General features: G+C 48.5%; 1 protein-coding gene across 2 annotated transcripts; it reads left to right on the top strand.

The window, feature by feature from the left end:
- The first annotated feature begins 2,486 nt into the window (after positions 1 to 2,486).
- Positions 2,487 to 17,882, top strand: NDFIP1 (Nedd4 family interacting protein 1). Of its 2 annotated transcripts, none has more exons than XM_057427822.1 (8): positions 2,487 to 2,688; positions 10,150 to 10,237; positions 11,381 to 11,511; positions 12,754 to 12,841; positions 13,016 to 13,140; positions 14,527 to 14,593; positions 14,974 to 15,079; positions 16,848 to 17,882. In XM_057427822.1, exons 1-7 carry the CDS (start codon positions 2,650 to 2,652, stop codon positions 15,075 to 15,077), a joined length of 642 nt encoding a protein of 213 aa, XP_057283805.1. In that variant the 5' UTR covers positions 2,487 to 2,649; the 3' UTR covers positions 15,078 to 15,079; positions 16,848 to 17,882. The 2 variants fall into 2 exon arrangements, with proteins under 2 accessions (XP_057283805.1, XP_057283804.1); XM_057427821.1 differs by having other exon boundaries at positions 2,488 to 2,688; positions 16,871 to 17,882.
- The last annotated feature ends 1,604 nt before the right edge of the window (positions 17,883 to 19,486 follow it).

The following is a 19,486-nucleotide window of genomic DNA, read 5'->3' as shown; positions in this document are numbered from 1 at the left end:
GGATTGAGATGAGACATAAGGAAGAAGTTCTTCCCTGTGAGAGTGGTGAAGCCCTGGCACAGGGTGCCCTGCTTATTTCTCACTATTCTAGCTTTAAAACACCCTGCCTCTGGGGTTTGTTATTTAGCTTTTAGCGTTCAATATTTATTACAAAGTGCAGATGAAAAGTGTTCCCTTTATTGCGCAGTCATACACAACAATTAAAGGAGCGCTTGTGCAGTGTTATTGTACAGTGATTTCAGAAGACTCTCTACTGCAATTCTGCAACACATTCAGTCGCTTTCAAATACTTCCACAGCACATCCCATGTGGAAGTCAATGAAAAGCAATGACTTCAAGCTTCAGAACACCTCTTGGGAGAAAAGACACTTTGCACTGGAGGAAGAGTCAAAACACACAGAGGCATGAAGTGATGTGCCCAAACCCATGTGGGAAAGGAAAGCAGAACCAGTCATGCGCTATAACCACAGCGTCATCTTTCTACAGCTTTCCCCCACCTCAGAAAATCAAACACACACAGAAAGCAGCTGGAAGAAACTGCATTGCCCCTCGCAAATTAGTCTTGCTCAGACTACACGGCCTAATTAGGCCGTGGTTTGCCTCCAGCTAGCCCCAGAATGGCTCTGACACAAACTGCTTCACCATTTCTTCAGGATACATTCCAGCATCTTCCTGCAGGCATCTACAGGTTGCTTCTTTTTTTAGTGTCTACGATGTCTGAGTCAATCAGTGCACAGCTAATCACCACTGTGGCTATAGCCTTAGGGCTATAATCCCACCTCAACGGCAAGTAAATCTGTGCTTGTCAGCAGGACAGCTTCTTACTGCAGGGAGATTCTTAGTGCAAATGGTGAATGTTGTGGAAAGGTGAAACCAGAGAGCCCGCCAGCGCCTGCAGCTCGCATTCCAGCTCCTTCAAAGGTACCTGTGTTGCAAGAACCGTGCGTTCTCCTTGCGTCTCCAGCATTTCTCATGAGTTGCTCTTTGAGGTTATTCCTGGCTAAAATCCTTTATGATTTCTGCCTCTTCTTCAACATGACATCCGTTCATCTCACTAAGGCAGCAGTGAGCTATCTACTCCTGCAAAGGCAAAAAAAGGAAATGTCCAACCTGATTATGGCCCTGACTAATGAGCATCAGGGCATGTATTTATGACTGAGTAGTTCAAACCGATGTTCTCAGGTTTAAATGCTTCCGACTCTGAATTTGCAGCTTGGAATCCCAGGGGGGCTGATTCAGCCTTCCTCATCCTAAAGCTGATATATTTAAGCCTCATAAACCTTAGGGACTGATGTGGGTAGTTCTGTACAAGGCTGACTATAGCTGGGCTGCGCACGTAGAATATAAAGGTTACACAAGCTGGGAAGTCTCTTCACCAGTGCAACATTCAACGCAGAAACCCGTCTGAATAAACCAGGCTCTATCTCCGTGTGGTTTCCTACGCGTGCTTCTTTTGGATTGAGGTTTCAAATCTGCGATGCCATCTGCTTTCTGTGGATATGAAAGATCTGATGGTGCTCTCGGAGGAGTTGGCCAACATCTCGTATTTGCTTCAGCTGCAGCGCAGCATGTCGCAGGCCTCTTCTCTGCCTGTGCGGGTACGCCGCTGCGGATGGCAGTGCAGGCACATGTCAGCACACCGATGGGGTGTTGGTGATGGGGATAGGTAGGGGTACGTATGGCCAAGCCTTGGTTAATGTGGCTTAGGACGGTGCTGGTTTCTGTGGGTGCCCTGGTGCGTTCTTGCTGAGGTGGCCTTGTTTTTCAACACGGGTTTATTTCAATTTTCTGACTCAGTGGGTTTCACAGAGTCATCATAAAATCACAGAATGTTTGGGTTGGAAGGGACCTTACACATCACCTAGTCCCAGTGTCCCTTTAGGCACTGGAGCTGCTCTCAGGTCTCCCCTTCAGGAGCCTTCTCTTCTCCAGGCTGACCCAGCCCAGCTCTCTCAGCCTGGCTCCAGAGCAGAGCTGCTCCAGCCCTCGCAGCAGCTCCATGGCCTCCTCTGCGCTCGCTCCAACAGCTCCACGCTCCTCGTGTGCCGTTGGCCCAGAGCTGGACCAGAACTACCCAGAGCACAGCAGAGGGGCGGAATCCCATCCCTCCATGTGCTGCTCATGCTCTGTGGATGCAGCCCAGAACACGGTTTAACAACACTTTCTATGGAAGCTTTCATTCTGAATAATCATACATGAAGTTTCATTATATAATATATAACATGTATAACATATAATATATAATAAAGTGGTGCACAGAGTTTGTGTGGTCACTTCTGCAGCTCCCACAAACCGCCGGCCCACGGCACCCCGCGGGCAGAGGAGCACCGGGGGCCCCGGGGCCCGCTCCGGGCCGGCTCCGGTCGCTCCCCGGGCACCAGCGGAGCCGGCCTGGCCCTTGCACCTACCACCGCTCCGGACCCCGCTGCCAGCGGGCCTCGGCCCCGGCCCGCCCCGGCCCCGCAGGCGGGCGGGGCGGGAGGCGGGCGCGACCGAGCGTGACGGGGGAGGGCGGGAGCGGAGCCCGCAGCAAGGAGCGACCCGGTTGCCGCCTCCTGCGCCTCCGCCGAGCCCGTCGGGAGGCGGCCGGGCAGCGCCGCCGCCGAGACCCCATCTCCGTGCCCGCTCGCCCTCGCCCCGCCGAGCGCCATGGCGGCAGCCGAGCCTGGCTGCGGCCGGTACCAGCAGGTGAGGGGGGCCCGCGGCTCCGTAGGCCGCGCCGGGGAGGACGGGGCCGGGGCCGGGGCTCCACCGCCTTCCCCCGCGGCTGTGCCCAGGAGCAAGGAGCCGGGCGGCGCCTCAGCCCTGGCCCGAGGCCGGGCGTCTCCCAGGGCTGCGGGCCTGGGCCGGGCCTGCGGGAGCGGAGCCGCTGCCCTGCTGCGGGGAGAGGCGGGGATCGGGGCGGTGACCGGGGCTGCGGAGGCCTCTGTGCCCGCTGGGGCGCGGTGGGCCCTGCCGGCGGGCGGGCCGCGCTCGGGCTGCGGAGCGGCGGCTCCTCCTCGGCTGTGCAGCCTCGGGGCCGGGGCGACCTTGCGCGCAGGCGGCGGTCCCCGGCCGCTGTTGTCAGCCCGACCCCCGCGGTGCTGCAGGGCCGCGCCGCCGCGGTCCCAGCCCGCAGGTCGGGAGCGGGGCTGGGCCGGGACGTTACAGTTAGCTTCAGTTCATCGCTGACTTGGGGTCCCCGCTGCCGCAGGTTGAAACCCCCGCAGGCCAGAGACCGGCCCTACAGAGCTCCCTCTTAAATGCGGGGTTGTTCTCCCTTCCCCGCCTCCTGCGGGATTGGACGTGTTCTGTCAGGAGCATCAGCCCCATGGAAGGGGTTTGGGCCCCCTTGGATCCCGCTGTGTGACCCCGCTCCTCTGGTTGTATTCCTGATAAGCAGACGTGGAGAATTCATTACGTAAAGGGAGAAGTCCCTCCAAATGGTACACAGCACTTTTCCTGCTGACCCAAGGTTCTTCGTAGAAATCCCTGTGCCATGACTTTGCCTTGGGAGCATTGTCAGCGTGGGTAGGCTGTCTCCAGAAAATGCGATTCTCTTCAGGGATTCACTTCAGCACACGAGATGCAATATTACCCTTATCGTGCCAGCTGGCGGCCTCTGGGGTTTACATACTAGAAATGTAAAAGTTAAGTAAAACTCGGGCTTTTTTCTGTTGTTCCGTGCAAAGCAGATGTTTGCTTATGAAGACAAATCTCTGTTGTCGTTCTTGGAAATGGCAGGTACAAATAACCAGGTCTTCACTAATCGCCTTTCCTGTCAAGAGTCCTGCCATTGGCATTGACCCCAACAAACATCTTCGCAAGTGTCTTTTAAAAGGCTCTTGCTTCGTGTCCCATCGTCTGGAGCCTGTGGAGAGGGGTGACAAACGTGCCACTGCTGAGTTGCTCTTCAGTGGCGCTACCTGCCCCATACACGCTGTCCTGGTCTCCTTACAGAGCAATGTGTGAAGCTGGTGTTTCACCAGCTCCTGTGGACACATCAGGCAGACAGAAAGCAGAGAGTGTTGGTGCTGTGGAGCTCTATGGGGCACTGCAGAGAGCAGGCTGCGCCCCGGGGGTTTTACTGCTAATGCCAAGCAGATCATGGAGGCTCCAGGAAAGCAGTGGTGTAACTGGGGTGCACAGGCAGAAACTGCCCTGTAAATATATTTACTTTTCTGTAGCTGTTTAGAAATTGATTGTTTTTCCCTCGACCTCTGCCAGAGCCCAGGTATTTCATGGAATCCCAGCCTGGTTTGTGTTGGAAGGGACCTTAAAGCTCATCCAGTTCCAACCCCTGCCATGGGCAGGGACACCTTCCACTAGAGCAGCTTGCTCCGAGCCCTGTCCAGCCTGGCCTTGAACACTTATTTGTGGTGGTGTAACGTGTGTTACTGCTGAACCAGCTCCTAATGCTTGTGTAGCTCCCAAAACCCCTGCAAGCTGTGAAACTAAAGATGCAGAGTTGGTATTTAGATGAAGAGGAGATGAGAGGGTGGGAGAGTCTCCCCAGCACTGAAGGTGTTTCAACAACAGCTGATCCTTACTGTGTGCCTGGATGTACAATTAATGACTACCGTGTGCCAGTGAAGACAGACTTGTAGTGATTTGATATCTGCATGTGTGTACTTCCAGAAGAAAAAGGTTGATGGTGATGAAGGTGATCAGACCACAGCAGGGATCGATAACTGGGTTTGAATCTGGCTGTTTTCTTCCACCCTGTTCCTCAGCCCTGTAGATGGGGAGTGAGGGGTGGCCGTGCACCCCAGCAGCCTCTTTGGCTGCAGACTGGCAGCCTGTGCTGTGTCCGTTCACCCACGCGTGCAGTGTTCCAGGGCTGTGCAGTGGCACATGATTTGTTCTCTAAAGCTAACTTTCCAGCCCGTGTGCTCTGTGCAGGCATTAGATAATCTGATAAAAAATAGCCTACGATGACGCCTTCGGATGATGTTGCAGTCTGATCTGACATGTTGAGGAAGTGCAGCTCGGTGAAGAATAAAGCTAAAACTCCAGAGAAGGGATCTCGGCTTCCCCCAGCCCTTTTCCATCAGGAGCACAGGCTGGAGCAGTGTGACCAGGGCAGACTGCTGGTTTCAGTTCCTCCTGGAACCTGCTGTCAGGGTGATGGGCTGAGCTTGCTGTAGATGGGAATGGGAGATGTCTGCAGGAAGGACGGCAGCAGCACGCCCTGGTGTCGTTATCCTGGGCGGTGCTGTGTTCCAGAAAGGGACACTGGGAGGCTGTTGGCATTTAGACCTGCCTCTGGGGAAGCTGTACAGGGATGTTGTTAGGATTAGGTGGCTTAAAGCCTTTTGGGCATGACCTGGATTGTGAGTTCAGTGGCAGAACTGTATTTTGTCCTTAGAATAGAAACCAGCCTCCACGCTGGAAAAAATAACCAGGCTTTTAATAGGTTTATTTACAGTGTGTGTTCACCGCAGCTTGCTTTTTACTTGAAGCTTTTGAAGATATGTGTGATGTACGTGAGTGATGTAAACCCACCTAGAAAATGATGGGTGTGTTAAATAGTGAGGACACATTCCTTGCTGAGTGATGTTTCTTCCTGTTCCATTTGTTGAAGGCTTACATGGATCCTGAATCTCTTCATAAGGGGAGGTGTCCATGGCAAACATAAGGAAGAATTTGAGTTCCTTTGGTTTTCTTTTGGTGAAACTGCAGAAGAAATACATTGCTGAGGATATGATGTGAATGCAGCTTGAATCCATGGAGGACCACAATGATTACTTACTATCTGGGAAGGCTGGAGTGAACCAAAGAGCCAGTTGCCACCTTGTGCTTACCTCAAGCTTGTATTTCATTTTTTCTGTTGAAGCAGTCACACAGATTGAAACTCAAAGATGAGAATATACCAAATCTTTTAATGTCAGCAGTTACAATTAGTGGTGTCGGTGCTGTTCGTTTCCTTGGTGAGGTGCTTGCAGTATGCAGAAGATGTGCTTGCTATAGATACAAGCAACAGATAAGAACGATAAGAAAATTTCCAGAGTAGGTTGTTTTCAGTTTTTTTTTGCATTCAGACAAGCAGAGTGGGAGATACCCATTGGCATAAACCCAGGAAAGATTTAGAGAGTTGCAGAGTAAAGTGATGCTCTTGCATTCTGCTGCAACTGATAGGGACCACATGCCTTGCCTGGGGCTGCCCAATGACCAGCCCAGAGTGTGTTGAGGTGACTAAAGTCTTGCTGTTTGCCTCTGAAACACCTACGCCTGTAGGCAGCAGTGTACCTGTCAGGTGAGGCTGAAAGGCTTTAGTGATTCTATCTGAAAAAGTTATTGTGGAATTAAAATATAGTCCATCTCTAACAGGACTGGGAAGAGGCAGTGAAACAGTAGTTGTCCAGCGTCATAAATAGTTTGTGTAACAGGAGAAAATAGCCTTGCAAACTTCTAAATAAAACATTATCTTAGGTATCAGGATTCTGCCCTATGAGGGTGCTGAGGCGCTGGCACAGGGTGCCCAGAGAAGCTGTGGCTGCCCCATCCCTGGCAGTGTTGAAGGCCAGGTTGGACACAGGGGCTTGCAGCGCAGGTTTGTGCTGGCCCAAGTGCGTGTTTGCAGTCCAGCCAGACCAGTATAGTTCCCTGTTTGAGCAGAGCTGTTTCCCAGGGCTGAGGTGTATTTCCATGTTGGCAGGCCATTAACTGCAGTGAGTCAGTGAAAACCATCCTCGTGAGCAGGGGTGGTACTTTGATGGACATCAAATACGTTTTGCTTTGTGGTGTTCACCTTGGTAGCTGGGGAGGTCATTGCAAACTGACCCTTCAGGTGGATGCTCCTGCGGGGTTCCTGGTCCTTGCCCGTGCATCCCACTGTGTGGGTGCAGCTGTGTGCTCACTGCATGGAATGTTTTGGGAGGGGGAATGAAGGAACGGTTCTCAGTCCTGTATTAAAGTGAAGGAGAAGCTGAGGCTGGCAGAGACCTCAGGATTCACTCCCCAGTGCTGGGCTGTGCTCAGGGCCCAAGGGAGAATCCATTCCCTATCGTAAGGCCTAGGCAGGAGCATCGGCATCTCCTGGTGCACGGAGGAGCCAGGGGAGGGTTTGCTTGGACTGTGACTGCTGAGTGTCACTGAAGAGCTGACAGCATGTGTGGGGCTGGGGTAGGCATTGTCACTCCTCGGGCTAAAAGAACTGGAGGTGACGACAGAGAAAACAGTTATTTGCTCATCAGGGAGAGGCCTAATGGATGTGGGCTGCCTTGTCTGACAGCTTATCAGTGCTTATATTGTATATCTATTATATATATATTATACATATGTCTGACAGCTTATATGTGCTGTTATTCCTGGTGATTAATAAGGGGAATTATAAGTTATAGGGATCTGGAACAGCATAGGGCAAAAGTCAAGATTTCAAGTCAGGGGATGTAAGGAAGTATAAGTCAGTGAAAATAATTCTCTTCTTCAGAGTTGGCAGCAACTTGCATTTGCTCCCACAAGGCCAGAGATACGGAAGGAGAGGAATAAGGGATGTTGCGATGGGAGTGAAGTGTAACCTGTTTGTGGGCAGGCTCTTGCTGTGCTGGAGTACTCCCAGATTTAGTAGTGGTGCACATTTTAACTTACTTATTCTTAGCATTTGGCTTGCAAAGGTGATGATTCCATTGCTCTGAAAACATCGATCCTGTTGCCTTTTAAGACAAATATCAGTTCTCTTTCTGGCATTCACCTGAATATCTGCCTTTTGAAATCTCAGAGAAACCACAGTAACAACAAAAATGGGATCTGATCAGGGTTATCTTCCTCTGTTGCATTTGTGTGCTGTTCTACCTTGTGTGCCAGACATAAAATAAGAACTGAAATGCAGTAAACACAGATGATCTGTGGCTGAGTTAATGTATTATTGATGATCTGTTGCTAAGGCGAAGCTTGTAGTAATGCTGAATTAGTGTAAAGAATATCTGCAAAGGGCACGGGGAGGTTAACACCCCCCAGGGTTAAATCTGTGTCAGCAGCCCCTGTGCCAAGTTCAGCAAATTTAGAAGAACTAATAAATATATGTGTTGGAAATGCTTTCTGCAAAGTTCACATGGAACTGTTTCAAGACAGAGAAGCTGTGGCTGCCCCATCCCTGGCAGTGTTCAAGGCCAGCTTGGACACAGGGGCTTGGAGCAAGCTGCTCCAATGGAAGGTCCCTGCCTGTGGCAGGGGGTTGAGACTGGGTGAGCTTTAAGGTCCCTCCGAACGCAAACCAATCTGTGATTAAAGCCTCAAATATAGGAATCTTGCTGTAAAAGCTAAAATCCATCAGTAAATCGAAGAAGGAAGACCCACAACCTCAGCAAACCAGCCATAAGTCAAACCCTGCTTTCACCGGGTTCTCTGAGTTCTGAAGACTCAGCAGTGGCCCAAGGGGGAATTGGCCGCAAACCCGAGTAGCGTGGCTCAGTGCATCCCTGGTGCTACCTGGGGCAGACAGAGCATGCGAGGTGAGGGCAGAGCTGCACCACACGAAGCCTGGTGATTCATTCTTCCTGCCACATGAACCCTTGCTGCTTTGCTAATAGGCACTTAGTTGAATTTTAGATGGTTGGGATCATTAAAAAGGCTGGCAGGCATTTGTGTACGTTGTCCATTAGAAGAAAAAGCTGTTTTCTGTAACTATACCTCCTGCAGCCTTGAGCTGCGCTTCCAAAAGTAACTGTGTTTTTTGTGTCATTACCTGGATTGGAATGGTTTGAAGCCAGCAGTAAGCTCCGCTCGCTTTCTCCCACACAACATTGTTGTAAAAATAGGCATTCCTTTTTACTATTGAAAGAAGAACCTTGTAAGAATTCCAGTGGTAGGAATTAATGTTCCACTCAATAATCTGTGTCCTCTTTCATTTCATCTCTCCCAGTGTTGTCACATCTAGCGCTTTCCTTCCCCCTCCCTGGTGATTGTGCTTTTAAGCTGTATATGTCTTCTTTCTTGCAGACATTAGGGCTTTAGTTTCTGCCACCCCTTCACCAGGTGAAGGGGTAGTGCAGGGAATGCAGTATCCAAAGTGTTCTGGTGTGTTGGAGCCTTTCCTCCTTCACTAATAGAGTGGGTCTTGCATCCAAACATCCAGTGAACTGCGCTTCGAGCATCTGAGAAGGTTTTGGCTTTGACTTTCACAGAGCACATGGATGGAGTCTGGGCTTTGCTCTTAGGCATTAAAAGGAGTAAAAACCCACAACAGTTATGTATGAAACAAGCCCTTCAGTTAGAAGTGTGAGCTGATTTTGATTTTTTCCTTATAAGACATGAAGTGAAACAGGAACATATTCCCACCCCCTGACCCCTTGCATTACATTCTTGGGAAGGACTTGAATGGCAGCATGTCTCTCCAGAGAAGAGAAACCAAAACATCATGGATGGCTTCAAGAGTAGTAGTGTGGGTATATGGGAGGGGTAGGTCAAGGAGATGTTAAGGAAGAGGTTGCAGGGTTATTCCTGTGGTGATTACAAAAGGGGGTAGTTGGTGAGATGATGAGAAAAGGAAAGAAGAAGAAAATATCATTAGGTGGCAGCTGATTTACAGATTCCTTTCTGGTCAGTTCTGCTTTGGATGCTTCTGCCCTGGTATTGCTGGATTCTCTGGCCAAAGCCTGTGTTCACGTGCCTGCTTCATGCAAGTGACACTCTGTGTTTGATAAGCTGTGTGGTTATTTATACAGAGACTGTGGGAGGCACAGTGCACAAAATAACCCATCTCCTTTTCAGTCATGCAGTGTGAAAGGTTGAAAGGAAATGGCAAGATCCACACTTGTATGTATCTTTATGTAATGTATCCATGGAAAAACCCTTAGCAAAGCCACAGGCAGCAAGGGAGTCTTCTGTTGGGTATCTCATGGTGTCCCTTCGACTAAACCAGGTGTAACTGCAGTTCCTAAGCAGTGTGAGCTGAAGAAGTGCCAGGGGAATGGGAAGGTGCTGAAAAGATGTGTGCTGCTCTTTGCCAGGTGTGTGAGGATACGACTAAAACCACATTAAAGCTGAGATGATGTATAGATCATTTCAAGTGGGAGCGTTTGGAGGGAGGCTGAGCTGCTTCTCGTGTATCCCATGGTGCTGCACAACAGTTGTCCAACAGAAGAGTCTGATGTGTGCAGTTAAAACTGGGGGGTGATTTCACAGAGCTTGGGAAGCCCTGTTAACCTCTCTGTGTGTGGGTCTGTTCAGCTGCAGAATGAAGAGGAGCCAGGCGAGACTGCACCCGTGCTGAATGATGCCCCTCCACCTTACAGCAGCATTTCTGCAGAGAGTACAGGTACATTTCACTTACAAAGCAAGGTTTGCTCTGCTCTTCTTCCTTGCTTGTTCTCCTTATTATTGATGGGTGGCATTGCAGCATCCTTGCCAAGGCTGCAAAGGACCAGAATTGATCCAGAGAGACTGCTGTTACTTGTGGTTTAGGAGATGCACTTTGGCTACATTCATCTGATGTCATCCCATCAAGTGGTGTTCAAGTTACATTTCGTGGTGTTCTCAGCAGGTTGAAGACAGTTAAAAATCAAAGTGCTGTGAGGATTTGTGGTTCCCCTCTCATTATTTGCCATTTGGATGATGCTGTGCTCCTTCCAAAAAGGGCTTGTTACTTAAAAGGGATTAAGAATTCACTCTTCCTGCAGTTTTCAGTAACTAAAGACTTTGTCCTAAGGATTATACTTCTGAATCATCACACTGTCATGTCCCTAATAGCTTGTAGCAAAGCAGCTTGGTTTGTGTTGGTTATGTATCAGAGCATTTTGGCTTAGGTAAATCTCTTTTTTTTTCCCTATTTTTTTCATAGTCAACTATGCAGACAAGATTTGTGAATCAAATGCAGCATACTGCAGGGTCTGTCAGCCAGCTATGGGTAGAAGTTTGGATATTGTATTTATCAAGCTGCCTGTTGAGCATCCTGCCTTGGCACAGTCACCATGAAGATGTCCCGTTAGTTCTAGTTCTTTAGTGCATCTCAGTGACTGGGGCTCAGAAGTGTGATGTCACTTATTCCAATCCCTTTTCCATCCAGCTAGAAACTATTTTGAGTCTCTGTCTGGAAAGACTGGTCACTGGTGGGCTGAGGCTTGCAGTGAGCCTTTGACTCACTCAAAGCCCTTGGATTTGAAAACATGACTACTTCTGATCATTGAAGTCAGGAGAAACACAGCGTGTATCATTGTTTTAAACAGGAACAGCCAGGCCTGTTACACTGATACCCAGAGCACTGCTCTATATCAGATAAGGTGCTCCCATGTTTTCCACTTTCTGTTTTGGGATGGCAGGAGGCTGGGAGGGAACAGGAGGGGCCAGATCTGACAGCCTGGGGTATTGACGTCTTCTGAAGTCATCCAAAGCACAGCTCATTCCCAACACGGTGTTCTCGGGGAACCCACAACTTACCTTCTGTATACCCTTTGTTTTGCAGCTTATTTTGACTACAAGGATGAGTCAGGATTTCCTAAGCCTCCATCTTACAACGTGGCCACAACACTGCCTAGTTACGATGAGGCAGAGAGAACCAAGGCTGAAGCCACAATCCCCTTGGTTCCTGGAAGGGTGAGTACACTCGGCCAGCTCCGTGTCCTTCACGTTGCTGGTGGAGAACTTCTGGTTTAACTCCTGCTGAGCAAGTGCCATGGCTTGTGTTTGTTCTGAGCTTGGGGTGCTGGTACCACACACTCCCAAAAGCCTGGGGCTAATTTGGGTTTTTTTCTGCTGGTTATTTTTATTATTTGTAATTGCCAGTGTTCCTGTGGGTGGCTGTGGTGATGTAAACACCTCAGCAATGCCAGCATCCAGATTAGCTGGGCACACTGACAGGGGAGCTGTACTGTGTCCCTGGGCACCGCCACTGGGGCTTTTTAAAGACTTAGGATTAACTGTTCAGCCTTGATACTCCTCCTGCTTACTTTGTTGACTGCCCCAGAGGTCAGTGTAGCTGATACAAGGATGGGAAAGCCATTCTGTCAGAATAATTAGTTTTTCTTTTCATTTATTCTGTTTTTTTTCCAGCACTCTCTCTTGTTCAGCTTCTTCCTCTACCCCTGCGTTACATGGCCACTGCTTGTTCTGCTCCTTCGTAGAAGCCAAATTCTTTGCTGAGATGACAGGTTTAATAGCTTTGATGAGTAGAGGAGTTCTTCACAGTGAGACCAAGAACAGACTGGGTCTTGACTATCTTAAAAATACTAGAAATCATATTATGTATATAATATTTCATGCCCTGCATTGTCTCAGGATGAGAAGCATCCTGCTTACATTTGTAGCCCTTTGTGATTGAGGATTCCAGCCCTCTGCCCTACAGGGGACTTTTCATAGAATCCCAGCCTCGTTTGGGTTGAAGGGACCTCAGAGCTCCTCCAGCTCCAACCCCTGCCACGGGCAGGGACCCCTTCCACTAGAGCAGCTTGCTCCAAGCCCCTGTGTCCAACCTGGCCTTGAGCACTGCCAGGGATGGGGCAGCCACAGCTTCTCTGGGCACCCTGTGCCAGCGCCTCAGCACCCTCACAGGGAAGAGCTTCTGCCTAAGAGCTCATCTCAGTCTCCCCTCGGGCAGGTTAAAGCCATTCCCCTTGGCCTGTCCCTGCAGGCCCTTGTCCAAAGCCCCTCTCCAGCCTTCTTGTAGGCCTCCTTTCTTAAATGTAAGTGAAGCATTTTGGATCCCTCTGTTGAACGCTGCTTTCTGAAGGCTCTGCAATTTGCTGGCCCTTTCTTGAAGAGCCCCATGCAGGATTTGTAGTGCTGTATGGACTGGTCTGACATAAATCCACCCATGTCTCGTCTCCCTTGGATTTGCAGGATGATGAATTTGTGACCCAGGATGACTTTGACGACACTGACCAGCTGAGGATAGGAAATGATGGCATTTTCATGCTGACTTTCTTCAGTAAGTCCATGGGGGGACTTCCCCTTCTTTCAGGCAGTGAGCCAAAGTAGCTGGAGTTATTTTCACACTTAGGTTTATGTAGCACTAGGAGAAACCTGTGTGCAAAGGTTTATGTTTTCTTTGATTTGGAATGTAAAGAGGACTTGACCTGCTGCTTTTCTCCTGCTTTCTCAGTGGCATTCCTCTTCAACTGGATTGGATTTTTCCTGTCTTTCTGTCTGACTACTTCAGCTGCAGGACGATATGGGGCCATTTCTGGGTTTGGTCTGTCCCTCATTAAGTGGATTCTTATTGTCAGGGTAAGTTGTGTAGTGCAAACCCATGCACATCGACAGTTTAGCTCGGTTTTATCCCCCTTACGCTGAAGTTAGCTGAAGTGGATGGGAGAAGCCCGCTGGTGCCCTCTGGTGCGACATGCCTGCGGCACAAGCAGGAGGGGATAGGAGGAAGCACGCTTCTGTTTCATTTCCATATAAACTCGGCATATCCGGGCTGTTTAAACATCCACTGTGCTCCCCTCTACCGGATCACACAGCAGAGGAAGGGGATGACTGGTCAGAGCTGGTTTCTTTTATGGGAGCCTGGATGTAGAGAAAGGCTGATGTAGTGTTTCAAAAACTCGGAGCGGGAGAAAGAGAAACGGCTCTGGGGGAAAGCAGAAAGGGATCAAGATGTGCTGGTGCTGGAAGGAATGGGGGGAAAAAAGCCAAAATGTTTTTTGGAGGGACTGGGAGAAAATGTTTCTATCAGGAAAGCTTTATTTGGAGCCCAAGGAAGGGTGGTGTCTGTGAAAATGGCACACAGACATTCCAGGCTGAGAGCTTAAATTGCAAGCAAAAAGGCTCATTAGGTGTGCTTCAGTAGAGAGCATTTGGGTTAGGGCTGTCACTTCATACCTGACCTTTTGGGGCTAGGAATTAGAATGTGTCGATGCAGCATCTATTGACTTTTCCTGTAGGAAGTGGAGCTTTTTGTGGTCACCTGGTACCAGTGGTGTTAAGAGCTGTATGCTTGATTAAGAGGTGTGGCAGCAGTAGGTGCCACTTTACCTGTGGATGTGATTTAACCTCTGATGACAAGCTTATCTTTTGTTAGGTTTTTAAACCTGAATAGAATGAAAACAAAAAAACCCTGCTGTATTTACCACTGACACAATGAGCTTCAGTGCTCTGATAGTGTCAGTGCCTTTCAGTCAATGGGCAGTAATTTTCCCAATAGAAAAGCCTGTCAGAGGGTTCCACAGGTCTGGGGTTTCTTTTTCAACTGGACTTTTGTTTGCTGTGCTGTCCTACCTCAGTGTAATTAATGCACTGCTGCAGACCTGGTCTTCCCTTTCACAAACTGCAGCTGTGGTTTACAAGCATCAAAGATGTAAGGGAAAATAGGGGTATTTGCCCAGTAGTGTCTTAATGCTGCACTGATTGCAGGAGTTTATGGCTGGGCATTGTTCTGTTCCATTCCCCTTGGTTAGAGTTTGCCTGGTGTGTGTGGAAAAACCTTAAATTAAAGTCTGTGGAGGTGGCTTGTTCCCTGCAATTGGTGCAACTGATGAAATGTGGTGTTCTATAAAGTCTCTTCTGTGCACATCTGGGCTTGATCTGGTTACTGCTGAAATGGGAGGGAGCAGATTTGGATTCAGGTGCTTCCATGTGCTCTAACTTGTATGTATGTATTTTTTTCCCCAGTTCTCCACCTATTTTCCTGGTTACTTTGATGGCCAGTACTGGCTCTGGTGGGTCTTCCTTGTACTAGGTGAGTGTTCAGCAGGGAGAAGGAATGTGTGCTTAAAAACTCTGTCAAGTGCAGTTTGGGCTTTACTGGCTGTTCAGATACGTGCATATTGATATAAAAGTGAAATATAACCCTCGTAGAACCCTTCCTCCTACTGAAGGCCTTCAAGGTTTTAAAGATACACACAAACACTGTCCTTTTGTTTTCATTTCTTGGTGGCAGCATCCTGAAGCACTGAAAGATTGGGTGTCATTGATTAAAAAACTCAATTACCTTGTATCACATCAGCTGTTGTGCATCCCAGTGACAAATGTCCCTCTCTATTAGTAATGCTGGGTTGAACTGCTCCCTCTAACTGAAGGAGCAGCACCTGTGTTAACTGACATGGTTTTTCCATCTAGGTTTTCTGCTGTTCCTCAGAGGGTTTATTAATTATGCAAAGGTTCGCAAGATGCCAGACACCTTCTCCACTCTCCCCAGAACCAGAGTTCTCTTTATTTACTAAAGGTAAACTTTCTGCTTTCCTGATTTTGTTCTCTTTGGTTTTAATTCTATTTAGTGACCCTTTCAGGCTGGGCTTTGCTTTGGTTTGAATATGGTTTAGGCAGCAGACAGCAGTTGTTTCTTGGTATCCCGTAGTCAGCTCCTGTTGCAGCAGAGTCCAGACTGACTTGATGGGGAGCAGAGGAATACTTGACATTTCTCCTTGAGTTTTTGCTTTGAGGAGTTTGTATATTCATTAGACTCCAGGACGTGAATTGTAAGAACAAAATCTCTGCCCCTTGCTGTTGCACTGCATTTGGCAAGCGAGTCTTTCAGAAGAAGCCACATGCCTGAAGCACGTGGTGTGTCCTGAACGTGAGTGTTAGAAGGTTGTGCCAGTGTCTTTGGCTTATGCCCCAGACAGAACCATTTGTGTGGATTTTGCATTCTGCTTGAATAGTCTGCCAAGTTCCTGAAGAAATAAAGCTCCTGCACACCTTTGCTTGTTAGAAACCCCTCTCGCATACTAGAACGTAACACACTGTCCTGCCTGAACATCCTTCAAAGGCCTTAATGCCTAAAAGTCTTTCATTCTGAGGCCAAACCTTAACTTTGCTGCCTTCTTAATGGGACTTTAAAGAAGGAGGCTTAAGTAGTCGAACCCTTCTAGCATAATTTCCTGCTTACAGCAGATAATGGCCTTGCATTAACTGTCCCTCCCTGAGGGGAAGGAAATCCTGTTGCTTCCCAGATGGTGAATGCAACATGATGCTCCCTTTAGAAATATCATAATAGCACTAGATTTCCCCAAGACAGGGTTGAAGCAATTGCAGCTGGGACAGTGGCATAAAGAAAGCAAACAAGCCCCAGCTTTAAATTGGGGGTCATTAAATTGTTCAGATTTTAAAACTGAGGCTTGATTCTTCCAAATTCACTTTCCTTTCATTAGAAACTGCAAATTGCGTAAGATTGTGCTTCATTTCTAGGCTGTAATGAGAGCAGGCCACACAAACCAGCCATTGTGCAGTGTTTTCCAGCCCGAGTTTCCACTGGTGATTGTGTGTAAAAATAGTTCAGTCCATTTATTGAAGTGTTTCAGTTCTGTTTAACACAGTCATGGTTTACAGCCTCCTCCAGGGTTTGTAATATCCTCTCGTATTCCTGCTGAGTCACCAGAGGGTTTCTTTCCCCCCGCTGTATGGTCACGTTTCAGCATCAGCTTTATCATCTGCAGTTTGTTCTCATTGAAATTGTGCAGCTTTACTGAAACTTAACTTTTCACGGAGGAGGAGAGGAACAGTTAGTGCCAACCAGCAAACACCAACTGGTGAAACTGTATGGAATGGGTAGCTTGGTGGTCACTGTTCCATCCATGTGTGCTGGCGATGGATGTGACAACCGCGAGGGGCTTGTGGTGGGTCTAAGGCTTAAACAGTTCCAGTTTAGAAGTAGAGGATGTCTCTTTCAACCCAGACACTTGATGGAAAGATACAAACCTCATCATCATCCTGGGTGGATGCTGCAATTAAAGGCAGTCCAATTTTGTTCTCATAGTACGGTGTAATTTGGTACATGTGTATGTTTAATGCTGGTGTTTCTAAGAGCCTTGTCTGGTTCAGTGCCTGTTTTCCCCTGAGGAGTTTTAACTCTTCAGACGCACACAAAAGCACTGAGCATTTTGCTAGAGTCATGTCATTGTGTACTGAGATACTTCATAAGCCTTTAGACATCCTGCACTCTTTGTGAACTACATCCTTCTTTATCCAAAATAACAATCTAACTATAGTTGCAGTATTCAATATCCTTCTCCGACAGATGTTTTCTGGGAAATGTCTTCCTGCATTAGTGAATTCTCCCTCAAGAAGCAACAGGACACCTGCAGGAAGTGAATCAAGACTCTGGAGCAGAAGAAAAAATAATCACCTGCTTTAACGTAACTAAATAAAAGTACTGTTCAAACAGACAAGGAGAAGCATTTCTTTCTATTTGTTTCTAGGTGTAAAGTTTGAATAATTAACGCAGAATTCTGTAATCATTGACTCATTTAGTGGCTGATGTTTGAAAAAGCTCTTGCGGTCGAGTCTGTGACGTGCTAATAAAGCCTTCCATGGGTAGTTCTGTAGTGAGCTTGGTAGCGTGAGCCCTGGCCCTGGAGCCAGCAGGGGACAGACTTGCTTTAGTTCCTCCTCCATCCTGGGAGCTGGCCTGGGCTCTGCTCTGGCCTCTGCAGCCTGTGCAGTGCTGCTGGACAGAGGAGTGGCCTCAAGAGGTGGCCTCAAAGATGGGGTGGTGGCCTTGAGGTTGGGGTGATGGCTCTGTTCTGGCCACACACCTTTTCCTGCTGCTTGTATCCAGCAGCACCTCTGCTGCCGTGGCCAAAGCGGGTCTCTGGTACAGGCTCTTGAGGGCTCATTGGCAGAGAGCGTTGCTTTGAAGGCAGCACAAGTATTACGTTTTTGATAGTCTATACTCTCAATGTTGTAGGATACTTTACTTTCATACTACCTACCTTTTGGATCTCTAGGGGTTTTCACAGTACACATTGGTAGTGGAGACACGAAAGGTGATGATGCAACTTTGTATAAAAAATGACCTTGCAAAACAAAGGCCTTTTTTCTTTCCTTTGGCTTTGGGACTTTGGAGACAATTCCTACCCCACCTGTAATTCTTGCTTTTCTAATTTGTGTTAGCAGAGACTATGATGCGTTCTAAATGTAGATTTAATGTGCACTCCTGTGCTTCCTGCCAAGCGGTAACTCACTTCGGAGTTTTACTATGTTAAAACTGTAAATACAGCAGAACGTTAATAAATGTCACTTATGTAGCACTTCTTGCTGTAGAGCAGTGTTTAATTTGGGTTCAAGCCTTCATTGCACCTGGTCGTTGATTACAAATGCAGATGCTCTGGGGGAATTCCATTGCTCTTCCATGGAAGGTGTAACAGGAATCTCCAAGGTGTCTGTCTCCCCTTTGTAACCAGGTTTCCAAGTCCTGGTGCCAGCCTGGCAGCTCAAGAATTGGTTGGGTCCATACAGTTTTGGGGCTGTCTTGGATTATTTTGGTAGTTTCACATATAGAACTCATCTGCCTTGTGGAACTGTTCATGGGTTTGGTTCATGGCTGAGCTTCTCCCATTTATAGTCCTCACAAACAAACAGGCTGATGGGGATAGATGGGGGTTACACAGACTTCCTTTTTAAACCAGAATAAGTGTACACAGAGAGAATTATTAAGTTTGTCCTGTGAAGCAAAACCTGGTGCATTCAGGAACTGCATCACATTTGCCCAAGCTTGGTAGATGAGCCTTGTGCTTGCTCTCATGGAATCTGGGCCTTATTTAGGATGTGAATATTTGGCATTCCTGCTTTGGTGGCTGAAGCTGCAGGCACCTGCTGCTCATCATCCCCTGCAGACAGTGTTCAGGGCACAGGGTGGGATGTGCAGCCAGGAGCAGGTGGGTGACGGGCCCATGTTCAATGTGTGTTAACACCAGCTCCAAGCTCCAGTAATGACCTTGGGGCTCTGACAGCTCGGTCCCATATCAGTGGCCAGTCTGTGCTCATCTGCAGTGACCAAATGCATGCCTTTGGCCCTTCCACCCCCTGGGTTGGCTTCTCCTTCCAGCACTGTAAACCTGCAACCCCTGCCACGGGCAGGGACCCCTTCCACTAGAGCAGCTTGCTCCAAGCCCCTGTGTCCAACCTGGCCTTGAGCACTGCCAGGGATGGGGCAGCCACAGCTTCTCTGGGCACCCTGTGCCAGCGCCTCAGCACCCTCACAGGGAAGAGCTTCTGCCTAAGAGCTCATCTCAGTCTCCCCTCTGGCAGGTTAAAGCCATTCCCCTACAGACCCTTGTCCAAAGCCCCTCTGCAGTTGTCTCCAGCTCTTTCCTTGGCTGCTGGCACAGGTTATTCCATGGCAGCTCTCAAAATGGTTAAAACTACTTTGCATCAGTAGCAGCCTTATGCAGAAAAGCTCAGCTGTGGTACAGAGGAGTCGCTTTTTCTCATCCATATACCAGACTCGTTTGTACACTGATTTCAGAACCCTATTTTTCAATCATTTGAGAGTTGCTTTAAGGTTTCTCCAGGTTTTTTTTAAACCTTATTTCCAGTTCCCATGAAAGAAGGAAAAGGAACCTGAGAGGGGAAGGATCGGATAAACGGAGACCAGCACATGCTGGAGGAAATCAAATCTGTCTATGGAGAAGGTAGTACCACCACGGAGGAAACGAATGGGATCTGTCCATTGCCCCTGCTCTTCTGCTGGCTCCGGCTGGAGCTTGGCCCCCAGTGGAAAGATCACTGCTAATTTATCCATGTGAAGTAGAGGATTATGCTAAGGAATAAAACCACTGGAGACCTCCAGGTCCATTTTGCTTTATTTCCCAAACTGTTTGGGGAATGGACAAAAAGCCCATCAGGGAAGGAA

Source organism: Pezoporus wallicus, unplaced genomic scaffold (assembly GCF_028554395.1).
Source record: "Pezoporus wallicus isolate ANWC-B61680 ecotype Strahan unplaced genomic scaffold, APGP_CSIRO_Pwel_v1 contig_13614, whole genome shotgun sequence".
Classification (NCBI taxonomy): domain Eukaryota; kingdom Metazoa; phylum Chordata; class Aves; order Psittaciformes; family Psittacidae; genus Pezoporus; species Pezoporus wallicus.
This window is presented reverse-complemented; position numbering and strand designations above follow the sequence as displayed.

What these genes read in the sequence shown, in the direction of transcription:
- NDFIP1 (XM_057427822.1), top strand. Translation starts at nt 2,650, where the DNA reads ATGGCGGCAGCCGAGCCTGGCTGCGGCCGGTACCAGCAG. An exon ending in GCTGCGGCCGGTACCAGCAG is followed by an intron (nt 2,689 to 10,149) that starts GTGAGGGGGGCC and finishes GGGTCTGTTCAG; the next exon opens with CTGCAGAATGAAGAGGAGCC. An exon ending in TTTCATGCTGACTTTCTTCA is followed by an intron (nt 12,842 to 13,015) that starts GTAAGTCCATGG and finishes CTGCTTTCTCAG; the next exon opens with TGGCATTCCTCTTCAACTGG.